This window comes from Cavia porcellus, unplaced genomic scaffold (assembly GCF_034190915.1).
Source record: "Cavia porcellus strain 051 isolate PalLab524CR breed Dunkin Hartley unplaced genomic scaffold, mCavPor4.1 scaffold_4, whole genome shotgun sequence".
NCBI classification, from domain to species: domain Eukaryota; kingdom Metazoa; phylum Chordata; class Mammalia; order Rodentia; family Caviidae; genus Cavia; species Cavia porcellus.
The window spans coordinates 47,747,506-47,767,365 of record NW_026947487.1 but is presented as its reverse complement, the minus strand read 5'-3'; the positions used below and the strand labels follow the sequence as shown (position 1 = coordinate 47,767,365).

The 19,860-nt window shown below is 41.2% G+C and overlaps 1 protein-coding gene across 6 annotated transcripts in view; it reads right to left on the bottom strand.

Moving 5' to 3' along the window:
• Positions 1–343: 343 nt before the first annotated feature.
• Positions 344–19,860, bottom strand: part of Bivm (basic, immunoglobulin-like variable motif containing) — a 38,265-nt gene continuing 18,748 nt past the window's right edge. For 5 of the 6 annotated variants that reach the window (XM_013141389.3, XM_005007151.4, XM_013141386.3 and 2 more), the window contains exons 7-10: positions 6,375–6,507; positions 4,469–4,555; positions 3,186–3,282; positions 344–2,018 (exon numbers count right to left, since the gene is read on the bottom strand). In XM_013141389.3, coding sequence (XP_012996843.1) covers positions 1,725–2,018; positions 3,186–3,282; positions 4,469–4,555; positions 6,375–6,507 — 611 coding nt within the window. In that variant the 3' untranslated portion in view covers positions 344–1,724. The remainder of the gene's footprint in view (positions 2,019–3,185; positions 3,283–4,468; positions 4,556–6,374; positions 6,508–19,860) is intronic. The other variant, XM_013141390.3, reaches the window with a different exon arrangement.

The window sequence follows — 19,860 nt, the reverse complement described above, 5'->3', positions numbered from 1 at the left end:
GGAAGAGGCAACACTGCTGAGATCCAGCTGCTTACCTGGGTGATATACTATAGATAAGGGAGGCAGATGAATCTTCTGCTACCCCAATTGTTTGATCCTGTGTCTAAGTAAATAAAAGAGGAGAGCAGATGCTCAAGGCTCTTTTGTTCACAAAAAGCAAAGAATCCCCTGACCACACATTCCAGATTAATTTTGTGCCTTTTTGCCCTTGTTTGCTCTCCTCACCCTAATTGGGGATAAACTTGTAGTCTAGTTCCTACACAGGAAGAACTGGCAAATTATATATGCTGAAACTATAAAGTTCCTCCCTACCTCAAACAAATGCACAATAACACCCGTATCATTAAAAGTAGAAAACAAAACTTTATTTGATGAAAACTTTTTTAAAAGTTCCAGTATGAAGTAACAAAATCAACCACCTACAAATCTCTTTCAGTCACTTGCATTTCAAGCAAAATAGTCTCTTCAGAAAAATGACCATTTCATAATATATATCCCTTTCTGTAGGCTACACATGAGTAGACAGATGGATATAAAATTCAAGAGAAAAAAAGGAACACATTTTAAAAATAAAAATCTGAATCCTCTCTTCGAGGTGTATTGCAATATGGTTACCAACATTTTCAGCACCCTGTATTTAACAAGTTACTGATTTGAGTCCTAGAACAAAGCCCTGAAATGAAAGAACAAGAGATCCAAGTTTTTGTGCATCACAGGTCGGCATCAGAAAAACTGACAGCAGCTAGAGAGGAGCTCAAGTATACGAAATCCACACTTCTGAAATCGTTAACACTCACTTCAAACAGCTAATTATCTATATGATTCAAAAAAGGAAACTGCTCAGCATTTAGAACACAGACAGTTGTCCTCTGAGTGCCCTGGGCATTCCTAATACATCTGCAATGTAGTTGTTAGCACAGGGCTGTGTTTAAGGGACCGTTCAGAAGACCTGGCAGCACAGGATTACTATGAGTATGGAAAACTTGTTCTCTGACTCTATTCCTATCTACACTTACACAAGTCTTTCAAAACCTATGATCTTTGTCAATATTCACTCCTAACATGCCAAATATAGAAAGTCAAGAATATCTGAGCCAACGCTGTTACCCATTTGACCCATAGAAAAGATCAATCCTTTGAGTCTTGTCCCTTTTGCCTCTTTATTGAGAATCCTGAGACAGTCAGGAAATAGATGAGGCAAGTAAGATATTATAAATGAAAGAACTACTAGACTCACAAAATAATTTAAAATGAGCTTTAACTATAAGCAAAAACTAGAAATCAACAGCCCCATTTTTTTTAAGGGCAAACAACGCTTCACATCTTGATCTTAGGACTACAACAATCCGTACCAAATGTCTAGGAATCATGTCATGAGAAATCACTTCATGCGTAAGTAGTTTAAATGTAAATGCTGTTAAGTGAATTTGTATTTTTGTTTAGCAGCAGCTGTAATTTTATCTGATTTGATGAAACTTTGTCTCCGGATTGCTTATATACTCTCCATTTAAAAGGACAATCAATGATCTGTGCTTATCTGCTGATATGTCTGAAATCCTCCATCATAATCATATATAAGGCTATTTACTAGAGAACTACAGGGCTATGCTTTTTACCACAAAATCCATTCCTATTAATGTAGGCTCAATTAAATCTTCTACTGTCATAACGTAGTCCTGTACAAATCACTGCATGGATAACACCAGTTGTCAGCACCAGCAAGTTCAGTCATTCCCATCATAATCACTGTAGCCCTGGTAGCCACTGTTCCTTCTCTCATGGATACTAGACATTTTCTTCCAAGTGGAGTCCTGATGGAAACTTGCACTGAAGGACCGGCCCAGACGCCCATGCTGCTTCTTGGAGATATTGTCTTCACTCTCAGATTTGGCAATTCCTTGTGCATGTGTTAGAGGTTGGGATTCTTGTCTAATGGTTCCAAATGGAAAGTTCCAAAGGCCAAATCTTTGCCAACTGAGTCTCTGGAATGCGATAATGCAATGCAAATTCCCCCCAACCTAAAAAGAAAACAAGAGTTAAGAAAAAATTTTTTAAAAAATGTATATAAATTTGTGGGCCTTCGTGGATTCCTATTATAGTTTAGATTTACAATATCCCCCCAAAATCTTACTGTGTTCAAAGTTGGGGCTTTCAAGAGGTGACTGGGTCATGAGGAGTCTACCCTCATCAGTAGTTTAATTTATTGATAAAATCACCATGTGAGGGTAAGATGGGGAGATGATGGAAACTTACGTGGCAGAGTCTAATCAATGGGAGTGAAATCCCGGGGTCAGGACCTTGAAGACTATGTGTTGTCCCTAGCCCTACTTCTTGGACTTTCTTCCTTTCTGCTTCCTGACTGCCATGAGGTGAGCAGCCTTCTTCTGTCATGCCCGTCTGCCATGATGTTCTGCCACCATGACACTTTGCCTTCCCACAGGCCCACAGCAATGGAGCCAGCTGATCACAGATGGACCCTTGAAACCACGGACCAAAATAGGTATTTGCTCCTTTTATGTTTATTTGTGGCAGATACTTTGCCATACCCATGGAAAGATAACAGAACCCTCCGTTTTAGTGCTTTTTTCTATGCCTGAAAACAGTCTTCTCTGTTCAGACATTATCAGAGCACACTATCCTATGCTCTTTCCTAAAAACTATAAAACATAACAAAAAAGTAACCGATGCCAAAGCACTTCTACCCTCCATCTACGCCTCCCTACAACTGATTTGCAACACACGCTCTCCACTGCATCTGCCTGATGCAAACATCAAGGTCATTCTTCCTCTCTTCTTCTCACATTCTTACATTAATACAACTGTATAAATCAGACATCCACTTTGGGCCTAGCACCTATCTACTTTTCTCTGAAAGCCTCTTCCTGCAGCTTTATCTGTATACAGGACCACAGGTAATTTGCTCCCAACTGTATTAAGACAGCTCAGTCTCAGTCTGTTCATCTGAAATGAGGTCGTAAGTTGATGGATCATAATCCTCAGTAAATAACCGGATAAATGAAGAGCTAAAACAACATGTAGCCTCCTTAAGAGTAAGAGGGATGATAGTTACTTGGCTCCTGGTATCATTCCAGTAGTAGGTACCAACCCATTGCAACTCCAGGCTACTTTCCTTCCGCTTGAGTTCTGAATAGCTCTGTGTCCTTCATATAAAATGGTGCTCTTACCTTCTTTGTTTTTCGAAACTGCAGTCCTCTCTCTAAGTGCCGGATATCTAGGTATTCTGGGTTTTGAGTGTTTAGATCAGTAACAATATCTGCCCACCTACAGTCAGAAGAAGATATAGCTCAGTTTTCTTCAGGTTCATAGTACCAATGTAGTGGAACTTTTCACAAGAGAAAGCTGCTACCATATAATGCTGGTAATTAAAGATAATTCTCTTATCTCAGCATTATTCCATCTAATAAGCTTTAAAAACTTCTTTTATGACAATTCTACCCAGCTATTGTCGAGGTCCTCTGCTTACAAACGATCACTTTATCTATAAAATAAATACATGTCCACATATTCGATAAAATCCTGCAGGCTCAAGCAGCATCAAGCCGTATTTTCTTCTTAATTATAATCAAGTAGATATTTGAGATGGGTTCTTGCTGTGCTACCCAGGCTGGCCTTCAACTCCTGGGCCTAATCAATCCTATTGCCTCTACGGTGCAGCTAACTGGAACTGACGACACGCCCCCTGGTGGCTAATGAAATTTGTAAAAGAATTTAAAGGCAACATGTATCTCCATCAATATCCTGATTCTACACAAAGCCAAAACTATTACAAAACAATTATTAGAACTGATGAGTGAATTTGATAAAGATGTAAAGTGTATATAGGAAAGTAAGTTGACTTTTTTTAATACAGCAAGTAGACAATTAAACATTTTAAAAAATCAGTTTTCAGTAGCACTAAACATATAACACACCAGGAAAAATAAAAAGTATGTATGACTCAATATGGAAAAATGTACTGCTAAGAGCAATTAAAATTCTAATCAACTGGAGATACAGTGTATGTGCATAGACAATTCCACACTGTTATAATGTGAGTTCTTCCCAAACTAAACTATGACTATCATTGATTCCATCCTAATGAAAATTTCAACAGGCTTTTTAGCAGATATTGACAAATTTCTGAAATTTTTATGGTAAAGCAAAGTTCCAGATATATTAGTTAAATGAAAATCTAGACACAAAATTTTTTTAATAATTTCATTTACATAGAACTCAAGAACAAGCAAAGCAAATCTATGATGAGAAAAACCAGAATACAGGTTGCCTATGTGGATGGATAGAAATTGAGGACCAAAGTGTTTTGTGCTTTCTGTGGTAAAAAATGCACCACATCTTGACTGGGTCAGGACTGCACAGATACATGTATTTATTGACACTCATCAAACTCTTTGCATTTCACTGCATCAAAGTCTTACATCAATTACAGAAAAAGAGGAAATTAACATACTTTTTACAGTGAATGGCAGGATGTTTCCTACTTGATTCTCCAATTAAGATCCAATATTCTACTTCCTGTGGTGAGAGAGGACCCCTGCTAAGGAGAAAATACATACAGGGTAAAGTTAAAAGTCATTTACTCCCTTAAGCATAATGCTCCAACTATATATTTTACAAAGCTATACTAATACTTAACATTTATTCAAAGATGGCATTTACCAGTCTAGAACAGATGATATCAGAGGTTAAGCTTGGCCAAACTTCTCGAGGCCATTTAAAGAGACCCATAAATTAAAATTAAGCTTTAATTTCTTATTCAAAAGGTGAGGCTAAAAAAAAATTTATATGCCATCAGGAGAAATCAAAATCCTACATGCTACCAGCACTGTTAAACTGCTCTTCTGTTTTTTACTATATATACTCTCAATAATTTTCAGTAGGTTTCCAAAAACTATAACCCTAAGGGAGTAACGCACTGATGAACTTCAGGACATTGATTCCCTTATCCCATCCTCGGAAATCCTACTTCAAATAGGTCAAGAATAGAGCTTCCGAGGCTGGGGATTTAGCTGAGCAGCATAAGCGCCTGCCTGGCAAACTCGAGGTCATGAGTTCGATCCCTGGTACCAAAAAAAAATAGAGCCTTATGATTTGCATAGTTTTTTTTTTTTTTAATCTCAGGTGTTTCTTAGGCATAGACATTATAAGGAACTGTTTAAGGAACAAAAAAGAAATATAATTATGTCTATGTTTGGTCAACACCTGAAATAAGGCTATCTACACCCCAGGATGAGACAATGAAAAGGTCAATAATGATGTACTTCCATGAAGTTCTACCTCCAGAGAAATGGACACAGCACTTCACAGTTCAGAGAGACCAAGTACTTTCCCTCTTCTCCTCGTTCACAAACTATAATATCTAGCTTTTTGGGTTCTCCCAGCTTGCTCCTCCTACCTATCTCAGGATACCTCTCCTCGCCCTCCCAGGGCCTCTGAGTGGGACTGGAAGAACTCATGGCGTCCAGAACCAAAGACTTAATCATATCTGAGCAAGCCACGTTCTCTGGCCAGACTTCAGCCTTCCCTAAATGGGCAATACTGACCACCAACCTGTTCCTTCTTCCTGCTCAGCAATCCCACTGGTCCAAGTGTGACCAAAGCAGAACCTCAGCAGGGTGAGGTGACCCTGCCTGCCAGTAACAAAGTGTTCATGGCTGTTGTTTCCACCAACTCTTAACTGGAACATTTCTCCCTTTTGCTTTTAACCATCCTGGCATTTGCACAAACCATCACCGAAAAAAAAAAAAAAAAAGCTTGCCAAGGAAGAAGAAAGTATTCAAACTGTTTTCCTTTAGGACCGAATCTTTCAAAAAACGTTAAGTCTGCATGTATGTAAGGATACATATTTCATAAAACAGAAACTCTGGGTTAAATAAAAGAAGAAAATATATAACATGAAAGTAATATAGCTCCCAACATTAGGAATAAAAGTTGGCTCCAAGCCTCCTCCAAAACCACGACAAAATGGGAGTCCTGGTAAGTTCCACATTTTCCACCCCAAAAAGGTAAGATACTTTTTACTTATTCAGTAGTGGCAATCTTCTTGACACACTGTTCATATGAGACCCTGAATGAGGACACTGAGATATAGCACATGAAGTCCTTTGCAACTCTTTTATAATAGACACAAAAGGGGTTCTTAAATGGCTTTGTCTTGCATAAGATTATTTGGTAAAGTAAAATGAACAAAATGCAGTTCTGCAAAAGAACAGGCTATTAACATTTAAAAATAGCTTGATGTAAGGAAAGTAGATTATCAAGCTTTCCAGTTTCCAAGAGACTTCAAGCATTTTTAATATTCTCTCTGCAGTACATTTTCCTGGCACAGTACCCACATAAAATACATACATGCTTACCTGAATGCTTTATTAGCTTTAACTGGGGTTGCTTCAAAGCCTATTGGACAAAAATAATGATTCTGGCAATGATAGATATAAGCCAGCGACTCATCTTTCAATCCACGTGTTAACTTTGACAAGGCTCCTGAAGCTTCAAAAGACAAAACCAAACAGACAGAAGGCCCATAAAGTACTAGGTTTCACATGGTGAACAAGTCAAGCACTGGGGGACAGAAATGACATGACTTGGGACACACTGGCACCACGGGGGGAAAACAGGAAGCCATTGATCCATACAAAAAATAGTAATAGATTAGTTTATTCAGCCCCACCCTTTAGACAAATTCATATTAAACAGCAAAAATAGAACTAAATATATCCATGTTTACCAAAATATTCTAATAATATATAAAGCTCTCTATGAAATTTTAATTGCTACATATAAAACCTAGAATCTTGTGTTTATAGCAATGCTCTTGACCTTTTTGGATGTACACATCTGTCATTAAAGCTACTGAAAAGCCTCCCAACATAAGCACTTGTTCATAAGCTGTACTCGTATAAGTCTTTGTGAGAGATACACAAACAGTAAGAACTTTCAGTCAGATCAAAATGTAGACACTGTAACATGCACAGGGCATGTACAACCCGATTTAAAGACCACTGATGCAAATGGATAAGTTTAAACAGCTCTAAACAAGCTTCAAAAATGGCAACTTCTCTCACTAACTCACACTTTCATTCTAAAAACTGTTCCACAGACCAGGAAAGCAGCTCACAAAATGGTAAGAACATTTCTACAGAGTCAGGCTGGAGTGCTACAGTGACCTATTCAAACCAATCCTCCTTGTCCATTTCCCACAACTATAGTAGTTGTCAATTTCAAAAATATTACCATAAGAAACAAGTTTTTACCAGCAATCAGTACTCAAAGCCATTAACTGAGGTTTCATTACCTTGCAATCCTGGAAGAAATTAAATTATTCATTATCAAGTGGCCTATTAAAATAAGAAATCCTAAAAATAGAACTAAATATATCCTAGCTAAAAGCCTGCAAATGACAGTTATAATGATGGACTTTCTGGCCCTGAAACAGCAAAGGACCACTAAGAACAGCTATGGCTGTCAAAGAGACAGGGCCTGCCACACCCAATTTATTTCGCCCATGGTGATAATATTCCTGGCTTAAACTTTTTCTCCAGAGTTTCACCTAGACTTTCTGCATAAATGCTTACTTTGTGGCCTATCACCTGAGCGCTCTGCACAGTTAGATACTTTCTACTAAAATTTATACTTCATAACGATAACTGCTGTCTTTCTGTAGCTTTTGGTTGCATTCCCAACAGCCTGAAAACTCATACCCCTGGACACCTCTAAATGGAATATTTTTTAAGAATTACATTTTTTAAAGGCATCAATATCTTACCCCCACAATTGAACTCAATTGCAGGAGGTCCCAATATAATGAACAAATATAAATGTGGGGTTTAGACTCCTCACAAATGCAATAATTTAAAAAATGCTTATACACATGATTGATATAGAAAATTTCTTGCAAAACTTTTTGTGATCAGGGTCTCACACATGTCTGGCAAGCAGCCACCACTCAAACTTTAATTAAAAGAATTTTGACTATGGCTGGGCAGGTTGGTACACACCTAAAATTCCAGCACTGGGGAAGCTGAGTAAGATTTTGGGGCCAGCCTGCAATTATATAGTAATTTCTAGGCAAACCTGAACTGTATAGTAAGACCCTGTCTCAAAAAACAGAAGAAAACAAAAATTTTCACCATAATTTTTCCATAGAATTTTTTTGTATTTCTCACTTTCTTCCTTTCTTAAATCAAATGTAATTCAAAACTTCTTTAATGTGATCATGAATAATAATTACTTTAGTGTCCTAGAATATTTTCAGAGGCAAATGAGACAAGGTTCACTAATATACACATCAACTGTCTGCTACAAATATCCTTTTGCCACCTCTTTTTCTAGAAGACATTAAGTGCTTTTTTTCGTCTATGGAATAATCTTCCTGGGCTTATTACCATATATTGTGGGTATAACACTGATCCGTAGGATTTATAATAATACATATTTCAATGTATGTAAGCTTAAAATACTCAGAAATTTTTTTCCTTACTTCAAGGTACACTATATAGCATCATTTTGTTGGATTAGATTACAGGTCAGCATACCTATTTTTAAAGGGTTGCAAGGTATTTTAGGCCTATAGGTCAGATGTGATCATGCTTTGACAAAATTTTGTTTACAATTTAGGCTCCCTACCTCATAGCCAGAGGTTTGCTGACCTCTAACTTAAATTGGTAATTTTCAAGCTTGACATGCAGCTCCTTCTGCGGCAAACTTACTCATTCAGGTCCATAAAAAGGACCGAAGCAGAGCTGCTATGGCCTAAAAAGCCAGTGACGAATCCAGGCACCCACTCTCACTCCTGCGGACCCTGAGACATATCCACAGAAGTTGCAGGATCTAACTAAACGCCTTTTGAAAATCGCTGTTTTTCCTACCAGTGGAAACCCAAGCTCTCTTTGTAAAGAGGTTGGATACCATCCTTAGGAGGACTCCTCAAGTTGAGAAGTGCTTGTTAAATGAAAAACTGTCAGGACACTTCCTCCACAGCGTAGCTGTCCTAGTAGGTCTAGGGTGAGGAACCAAGAATTTATGTTTCTAACCAGTTACTGCCTGATGCCAATACTGGTCCACAGACCACATTTGGACAGCCAGTGCTTTACTGTTCGGAGGAAAATTTCATTTAACTCAATTCATGAGCACCTACTTACTATATCAGATACCGTGGGAAAGCAAAAGACAAGCTCCTGCAGGGAAAATGAAACAGACAACTGTACTAGAAGGTGGCACAAAAAGGGTACAGAATTCAAAGGAGAAAGTGCACATTGGGTTTGAGGAGCCGAGAAGGGGGAGCATTCAAGATGGAACTGAATGAAGTGGTAGGATTTCAGCAATCCAGACAGAGGAGAGGCGAGGGGAGAATGCAAAGTCACTGCAGACGGAAGGATAGAGTCGGGGAACAGCATATCACCTAATTCAGGACACAGGGTACAATAGTAGAGAGAAGCCTACCGTAGGGCACCCCCACAATTTCAGGACAAAGTCACAAAAAGATCACCCTCTGAAATAAAAGAGAGTAAAGAGGACATTTAATTCATTGAGATAACCATATGAGAAAGTGATTTTGCTTATGACAGGACATATCAGTGTGTCACTGATGGAAGTTAAATTCCAAATAAAGTTCAGTCTAATCCAGAATATATCTAAAAAATTCAGAAATTTAAGTGATAAGGCAACCACAACCAGATGCAGGGCCAGGATCCACACAGTGGCGTGAAAGAGGAACAAAACCAGCCTGCTGCAGTGTTGGGAGGAGGCTCTAAGGCGGAAAGGCACAAATCTGCACCCCACATTATCTGTGATTAATGTGAAATGAAGAAAACCAGCAGATGAGGGAAACGATACTGATCCCTGTGCCCCTGATACATGCAAAGATGCTCCAGTTCGCTGGCAGCTGCGGTCACGGGGAAGGTGTGTGTTAGTTAGCAGGGGTGAGGCAGGGCTTGGTACTCTCTCCTGAGCGAGAGTAGTAAACTGTAATACCTACTGGAAGGACCAAACATTACATGTCTAAATGTAAGTGCGATCGGCAAGCTAGCCAAATGAATCTGGACTTCCCTGGCACTGTGACTGATGCCTGCATTTTCAAATGATCCAAATGGATAGCCAATGTCATCTTCTAGCATTGACTTTCATTGCAAAAAAACATATCCACTGACTTTCACAGTTAAATTTTGTCAAAATCCCTAGACTTTGTTTTTATTGCATAAGGGAACTGACTTTACTGGAATTGGGTAGACAAGCACCAGGGAATTACTAAGCTATGAAATGTAGCGCCTAGAAAAACTTAAAGGCCCCTGTGGAAAATGGGCTTCAAAGTCTTTTAAAAACAACTTGGGAAGAGAAGATGCATTTTAGAATGTTTTTTGAATCAGCACCACCACCTAATGGTGGTTTTGGCAACTGAATATCCAAGATTCAACTGAAGAAATCCTATCTCTACCACTCTTCCTTCCTTCCACCAGAAGAGGATAGAAAAGATGCTTATTTTCCATGCCTTAGGGAAACAACAGAAAGTCACAGGGTAACATGTGTGAGGTCATGGGTACCACACATGGAATCAAAGGGCTATGTGGTATGGTCCCCAAGGATATGAAGCTGGACATTCACATTAGAATGATAAAAGGTAGAGTGGAATTTATCAGATGCCACTGACAGATTGATATTAAGTGCTATACAAGTTAAGGGCAACCCACATTCCTTGCAGTGGCCAGAAAATGCTTCAAAGTGTTGGGAGCCTTTGAAGCTGGAAACTGACTACACGTGCAGGGCTGTCTCAGGGCCAGGGCGTGGCCATCCCGAAAACAAAGAACACGGGGAACAAGCAAAGAGCATGGGGACAAGCCACCTGAAGAAGTTGCTACAGCACAGAGAAACACCAAGACCCTAGACAATCCAAGCCATGGGCTGCTAGGCAGCAGGGCTGAAATTGACCTGATGCTTCTGAGTATATAAATAAACATGCTACACTGGTTAAGCAGTTCTTTTCTCCCCTTAGGAGAGTAAGGGCTCCACCTGACCCCAGCTTTGTCTCATCTTTATTTTCTCATCCTCTCACAGTCCTTCACCTGAGGAATCTCCAGAGCCACGTGGGTTGTAGCAGCAAAGGTGGAGACCACTGAGAGAGGAGAAGGAGATCACTGAGTTATGGTGTAGTGAGCTGAATAATAACTCTTCAGGAAATACATATAGAGAAATAACTGGAAGAATTCAAGTATTATGAAATTAAAGTGTAACAAATATTAATAAATTTAGACCGAGTGTCTCATTATGTAGCTCACGGTGGCCTCAAACTTGTAGAGCACCCCCACACCTAACCTCCAGTGTGTTGGGATTACAGGTGTTTGCCACCACCCCGGCACAACTAGATATTAAAGTTGGAAAATACATCGCTAACACTTGAGGAAATTTATGGAAATAATCACCATACTTTTGCCAAGCAAGGAAACTAGGGAATGTATTCCGCTCCTTACATGATGGATGTATGCTGGAAGTTCAAACTTAGATGGAAAGGGGTCAGTAGGACCCAGTGCCACACATCCTAACACCGCCTATGTGACTGAGGCAACTGGCTAGCATTTACACCGAATCATTATGTCATTAAGAAAGTCATGAAGAACTGAGAAGGCTGCAGACTATTGAAAAGAAAACAAATAAAGCATACATCGTCAAAAGATCTACAAACAAGAATCTCTGATACAATCAGGATGCAAAATCTTAAAGCTGTGCAGGACATTTGGTCAAAAATCTTTCCAAATTCCAGAATGGTGGTTCCTAAGTCAACTCTCTCCAGAACTTAGTATTTTATTGCATCCTATTAATAAAAAAATTTGTATTTTCTTAATTTTTTGTGGTACCGGGGATTGAACCCAGCGTCTTCACAATGAGCTACATTCCCAGCTCTTTTTTAATTTTTAATTTTGAAAATGATCTTCATAAGTCACTAAGTTACCCAGGCTGGGCTCAGTCAAACCTGTGATCCTTCTGCCTTAGCCTCCCCCGGTCCTGGAGTTACAGGCATGTGCCAACCTACATGGCTATATTTTCTTACTTCAAGAATTTCATTAAATTTATATAGTTGATATTTTCTCTGTACCAAGAGTTTCACTGATATCCAATATTCTTTCATATTTTGGGTATAATCATATCAGGGATAAACTCATAGTTTATCTGGCTGTTAATGTTCTCTTCAACTTCCTTTAATTTTACTGACCTCTTCCTCTATCCTCTCACTGTGTCTTGACGCTGCCAGTATTAATACAGCTGTGTTGTAATCAGGAGTTGCAAGAAGAACAATTATATATAGGACACATAATCTATTGTATTATTTATAATGGTCACCCAAGGAGTTAAATACAAAGAAATTGCAGGAAATCTGTCCACACACTAAAGACTTAGAACATTCAGTCAAGGGCTTGGATCCCACAGCAATAAACTGCATGATCCAGTTAAAGACCTAGAGCCCATGACGATATCTCCCATGAGCCCAACCGGAGGCCTAGAGCCCACAGCAATGACTCATGCAGGTCTGTTTCGTGGATCTGCCCTGGGAAGGCCCTAAGGTTAATGGTGGAAGCTAGAAAACCTGTCCCTGGAGAGGGAAGGATCTGTGCCAGTAGGTTGAGGGTTCTGCACTGGAGCCAAGAAGTGACCCTCAAAATGAGGACCAAGGCTCCTCCAAAATAAGGATGAAGCCACCCCCAGTGACAAGAAGGTCCCAAGCTCATCCAATGGTAACAGCTGAGTTCACATCAAGAAACCAGTGTGACAAGCTTCTCCTAGAGATTGAACAGCACATATCTTCCCCTCTAGAGCTAGGAAGTGATGCTCAAAGTAAGGACCAGAGCTCCCCTAAAGTGAATCATAGCCATTCTCAGGAACAAAGTCCAGAGCTCTTTCAATGATAACAGCCAAGTTGATATCAGGGAAGCCAGGATGACAAGCTCCTCCTGGAGAACCAACAGGCCAAACAACATCAACACCTAGGAGAACCCACAATGCTACTCTTCCTCTCCAGGTCTGCTTTTTAATGCTGGCAACTTTCCTCAGGTGGGCCATCCACACTCAGCACCATGCTGATTCAGTTCAACTGGTGTTAATCCACCATAGTTTTTAATCCACCACAAACAGGAAACCATGAACTTTTCTGCTGAAATCCTCTTATGATCAGCAAGCAAAAGACAACAAGCGAAAGAAACAAGGGCTCTTGCTGTGGTATTCCAGGGCCCTACTCATTGTGCAGTCTTGGACACAAGTCCAAGAACTGTACACTGGGGCTTTCTGTACACTGTAGGTGACAACTGAAAGGATTTTGGCCCAGACAGGACACTGTAGCCAGTAAAGCCTCAGGTGAACCAAGAGGCTCCATCTTCCACATCCCTAGGAATTTACCTCTGGCGCCAAACGAGTGCCAATGGGCTACCTGTGCATCACTAATGCCCCTTCGGTTCCATCCCAAACCTAGGCTGCTTATATGCCCCCACTCCAAGTGTTCCATGGAGAGATCGCCAACCCTCGGGGGAGATGCCGCACCCCAGGGGATCAGGGGTGTCTCTCCTCACATTCTCAAAATAAAGGTCATTTATATTTTATACTTCTTATCTTTTCAGCTGCCACCCCCCACAATTCTATCATATGGTTCCCTGACCAGGAATGGCAGACAAGAGACTCCTGGGGCTCTCCCAGTTTTAGTCCCCTGCCGTTCAGGACCAGGACTGGACTACATCCTGCATTAAATTCCTCACTTCTACACTCAGGAGCTATAAACTGGTTGCTGCTGGTTCGCAAACAACACCAACCCAATTTACCACAGGTGAGCAACCCCCGGAGATTGCCACTGGGCCAGGCCCCAGGAGGGTTTTCTCCCCCTTTCCATGGGTTCATGTGATGTTCTCACATCCTTAGCCCAAGGCAGAGTTTTTCTGGGCCAACCTGTGTCCACACTAGAAGACTCTCATGTCCTTCAGAGCTTTTTAAGTTCTCACGGGCAGAGCTGTTACTAAATCCATGGAAAAAATCCACTAGTATATACATTGGTGATGGCCAATTATTACGAGCTTTGGAACCAAAATACTGATTGGTCTAAAACAAGTAAAAAGTGATGACTTACACTTAGTAGACCATGATCCGTTGCCTCATCTGGCTATAACTCTGTGGGCCAGACTCCACACTAGATTTTATCTTGGGGACCACTTCCTGCCCCCCCCCAAAAAAACCATACCTATCTATAGCTTATTGCACTGATGACAAGTTTACAAAACTCTCTATCTTTAAGCCTTTGTTTTGGGAATGTGCGTCCTCTTGCAGAATCCCTCCCCCTGCCCGCACGTAAAGAGATAATAGCGTCTTTCTCTGCAGCCTTTCGAAGCTTTCTCAGTGTCTCCTTTCCTCCCTGCTTCCCCTCACCCCCACAGTGTGCACCAATCAATTCCTTGCTGAGATGGGAGGTGCACTCAAACAGTGTTGAGAGATATGTGCAGGCTGCTTTAAACTTTCATGGGCTGTTTTAAGCTTTTACGCTGCGCCCCAACTCCGTGCGGTATCTTGGCTATCATGCCGCGATCCAGGTCCACGTGGGGTCAGCTCTAATGTCTGCCCTAATCTGAGCACCCTGTGAGCAATTCCAGCTCCACGTGGTGGCTCAGCTCCATGTCGGTCCAGCTACCCACTGTGCCTCCATGAGCAGCCCCAAGCAGGGTCCCAGTGTGTAAGGTCCCAGCTTCACGCCCTGTCCTAACTCCGCCTCCCAGCTCCGCCCCCTGTGTGCCACGTGCCCACTGCCGCTGCTGCTCCCCCCGCCTTGTGAGCTTTCCAGGGCAGTTCCAGCCCGCCCCACACACTACATCCCGGTGCTCACCCCGCCTTCATTCTGTGTGCCCCGCCTCCATGCTGGGCGTGCTCTGCCCATGTGCTGGACCACAAACACAGATAAACAGCAGCTTGGTGGCTCGGCTCAGAGATGCTATTTTTTACATTCTCAAACCATTTAACCAAGGTTAAATAAGCCGGCAATAGACAAGACTTCGGCTGATAAATGGGGAAGTGGCCACGTGGTAATTTTACCAGCCTTGTTTATCAATTAAAGCCTTCAATAATCTCCTAAATGTTTAACAACTAAAATTAAGAGTTATTTATAAATTCCTTTTGCTGTAAACCACCAGTAATGTTCTATATTAAGCTTACTGCCTATATTATACTGTATTGTCAACCATCTCCTGTTTAAAAACTAAAATTAAATTCCTTTTGCTAGGAACCACTAGCTCTTTTCCAAGACAAGGGTTATATGATACATGCAAACAACAAAACCAACACTGCAGCAGAAGCCCAACTTAAACCTTTCCCAGCCTGTCTGCCTGTCCTGGCTCAGCCCTCCACTGAGCCATAATTAACTATATTCAACTGATATTAAATAACACCATAGCTGATTTCTCTCCTAAATAAAAAGATAAAAAATTAATTAAACAGGCCATCCTCCAAAAATCAGATGGCATTAGACATTTTGATAACATAAAGAGATACTTATATATGACAAATGACATGTCAGTTCCTAAAATTCTCTGGACCTGTCCTCCTTATGAGAAGCCATTACTAAAATTATAAATACCAGGGGCTGGGGATTTAGCTCAGCGGCATAAGCACCTGCCTTGCAAGCAAGCAGTTGTGAGTTTAATCCCTGGTACCGATAAAAATGAAAAAGACAAAAAATAAATTATAAATACCCTATTGACTATATTTGACTCCTGCATACTTACTTAATTCTACGGATACCTTCTACTGTAGTCCAAATCTCAAACAAAAAGGCAAAACTTGACCTTCAAACTCCATAGAGACCTTCTTAATATGGCTTTTCGTGTTTTCAACAACAGAGATAACAATAACACTTGTGACACTTGGAGTTCTGAGACAGGTAAACCAACACAAGGTGGAGCTGCCTGGGCCCCACGATGGACCATGCCTCAAATGCAGCAGAAGACATTGGGCAAGAGAGTGCCCCATCCTGGTGTTCCTTTGAGACCTTATCCCAGGGCTACTGGACTGTCCTAGCCACGAGAGAGTGGGTAAGCCATCCTAACTTCCAGCCCTCACAGGAAATGCCAACACTGCCAGATTCATCGCTGACAGATCTGCTTAAATTTGCTGTTGAAGACTGACGGGGCTCAAGGCCAACAATAGCCCCCTTTAAGGTGTCTGTCTCAGAGTCCAAGTCCCACTAAAAGTCTCAGGTAAGACATTCTCTATAGGGGTTGGGGATTTAGCTCAGCAGCATAAGCGCCTGCCTTGCAAGCAGGCAGTCGTGAGTTTGATCCCTGGTACCGATAAAAAAGAAAAAGACAAAAAAAAAAAAAAGACATTCTCTATACTTGTGGACATCGAGGCCATATGTACAGAGTTCTTCCTGAGTTTTCAGGCCGCTGTAATAAGTCCTCAACCTCTAAGGGGTATTAAAGGTCAACCTATGCCATTTACAGACAGGGCCTATTTCATGCAGGTTCCAGACTGCTTCTTCCCAATCCACCCAGTGGTGCCAAACCTTCCCTCCACCACTCACTCTTCAGTCCTAAATCTTAAAAATGCTTTTTATTCCCTTGTGTTTACACAGGCTGACTGAGATACTGAGGCCTCAACAGCTTACACCTGTTATCACTAGACCACCCCCTTCCTTTCTTATTCACCAATTTCTCAGACAACCCTGGTCAAGACTGACAGATAAATTTTGTCTTCTATTCCAAGGACTACAACCAGATTACAGCGACCCATACCTAATATTCTTGGCAACCTCAACAGTGATCAGATTTGCTAGACTGCCATCCTGGTCTCACATCACTCAGGCTAAGTGGTGTCCTTCCAGCCCTAGATCTAACCATCCTTTTGCCTACTCATCTCTGCCTTACCAAGGCCTCACAGCCACAACTCTCAGGCTGTCATGTTTTTGTTATCCAATTTGGTTTCTAATTTCTTATTCTTTTTACAGCAGGACTCCCAACAGTATTTCCTAAAGACTCCAACATCATGCATACCAGAGACAAGGCTTACCTACCTACCCTCTTAACTTTTACCCTTTCAGATGGGGGAGTAATCACCTCTCATAACTTCACTCCTCCTAACCCCACGTTTATTTTTCAGAATTCTATCTTACCATGGCAATAATTCTACCTCAACATGGTCCTGATATAATGACATATCAAAATCAAAAGCACCTTTCCTTATACCTCACCTGGGTCCTTAAATATGACAGTGCCATGCCTCCTCATAACATCTTGTCTCTTTGTTTTTCCAGTCTAACATACGTGCATTCACCAGTGAAGTTGTCCTGGCTAAACCACCTGGCACCAGCTCCTACATGGGCATCAACTGTCATCCTGTAAACTCCCACAGACCCCATTACAGTGCCCCCTTCCAGCAGGAAGCAGTAAAGAAAGAAATCTTCATCCCTTTTCATAACAATAATCATAAGATGGGATATGAAAGAGTTTTGGCCCAGACAGGACACTGTAGCTGGTAAAGCCTCAGGCAGAAGCAAGGAGCTCCATCTCCCCCCTCCCCTAGGAATTTACCTCTGGCACCAAAAGAATATCAATGGGCTACCTGTGCATCCCTAATGCCCCCTCAGACTCCACCCCAAACCTAAGCTACATATATGCCTCCACTCCACGTGTTCTACGGAGAGATCACTGACCCGGGGGGAGATGCTGTGCCCCAGGATATCGGGGAGTGGGGGAGGGTGTCTCGCCTCGCATTCTTAAAATAAAGGTCATTTACATTTCATACTGCTTATCTTTACAGCCACCGCCTCCCCCACAGTTCTATCAACAACCACTCCACTGTTTCTGTTCTCCTAGACATACATTTTTCCCCACTCCATCAAGCAGTCAAGAAGTGATTCTGAAACAGTTTTCACCTTGTACTGAACACCCTTAACATAGAAGGCAATGTTCAAGGCATTGCAAAATGTAAGTCTTAGCCTTTAGCAAAACATCACATCAAGAATCTGAAAAGCCACCAAGGAAGAGGTTCCCAGAGACAGCAGGAGGATGCCACATATTCTGATGAAAGCAGGGCTAGCAGGCAGGTGTGGCTCACTATATGTTTGGGAGTGTGGGAGGAGAGAACAGGAAGGAGCCAGAAGAGGAGGTAAGCTAAAGAGAGAGGAAAATGTAACACTGTCCTTTTCCATATTAGGTCAAAGAGCACCTCCAAAGAACAAATGCTGGCTTTTTGGATGGAGAAAACAAAATTCTCTTTTATAAGTTTCCTAACCCCAATTTCCTGAATTCCTCCTGCCTCATTTAGTCAAGCCAGGATTCATTAAATTAACTCCTAATGAGAACCTAAGTACCAGGGCTGGGGATTTAGCTCAGCGGCATAAGCGCCTGCCTTGCGAGCAGGCAGTCGTGAGTTCGCTTCCTGGTACCGATAAAAGAATAAAAAAAAGAAAAAGACAAAAAAAAAAAAAAAGAGAGAGCGAGAGAGAGAACCTAGGTACCATGTATTATGATGCAAAAATAATAAACTGGGCTTGGAGCCTCAAGGGAGGCATCTCAGGTTTTCCTAGAAGAAACCATTGGTACGGAGGAGGAGCCAAGAGCCACGGACAAGGAAATGCTGTTCTACTAGATGCACACATGAAGGTGAAAACAATGGGAACGGAAGGATTTAATCCTGCCTGGTGAAGAGAAGAAAAAGACTCCCTCCCATTTAAGACCAATGACTGAGAACACTTCCAAGTAAGACCAATGACTGAGAACACTTCCACATTCCATACATTTGGTCATGCAGCAGGCCAGTCTGTAAGCAGGACTCTTAAGTCCTAAAAATGACCTGTACTTTGTGACGAAAAGGGTGAGAGAGAGCAGCCCACCGTGGGCCACCAGGAAGGTGTTGGTCAGTACCAACCCCTTAAGCACCATTCTGAGGTCCTTGGGCTTTCTGAACTAGGTCCAGGGCTGGCAAATTCCCAACCACAAGTCAATTCCAGCCTCTACTCTGCACCTATTTTTAAATCACCAGAAAAATAAATATTTTTAAATGAAAACATATGACTGAAACAATTTTTTAATCTCAAACTTAATGAAGAGTATAAAAAGCAAACCAGATACAGATGAAGAAAAAATTAGCAATCTGGAAAATATACCTTTTAAAAAAGTTTTTCATTGCCATATCCTAGGTGTGCTAATGATTTTCCTAAATATAGAAAAAATACCAACATAGATTTCAAAATACCATCATAGAATTCCAAACAGAATTCAGAAAGAATAAAAAGCTTCCACTTATTGCATCTAACACAAGGCGCTAAGTGTATTACAAACTTGTCTCCTTTTATATCATCAGTGTCCAATACAGTTGGTGCAAATACAGAAAGAAAAATGGTTTTCACAGGAACTCAGTAAGCAACATGCTCAAGGACACAAAACTAGTACTGTATGTATAAAAACAACATAGACTCTCCAAGTTTGCTACTGTCATAAAGCTACTAGATATAGGTAATATAGGTCAACAGAAAGCCATCTTTCTCTATGTCCTGACCTTGACCTTGGTAAACTATATATCCTCTTTTGGTAACTCTCTCCTTGACCAAACTTTGAGCCCTCTTCTCAAAAAGGCCTCAACCTTAGGCTTCTGCATCTCGTTTTAGTAAGAATCCTACTGAGTCCATTTCAAGTGAGGCTTTCATTCCTGTGAGTTAATTAAGCCCCCAACACATCTGCCATACACGCACACACACCCACCCTTGATGTCTAAGCCTGTGTCCTGCCTAAAGCAGAAAGACAGTTATGCCATTTTGGTGAGAATTTCCCTACCTGTGATGTCCTCTCTTAGCAATTTCACATCTACTGACCCCGTCCCTCTTTTCCT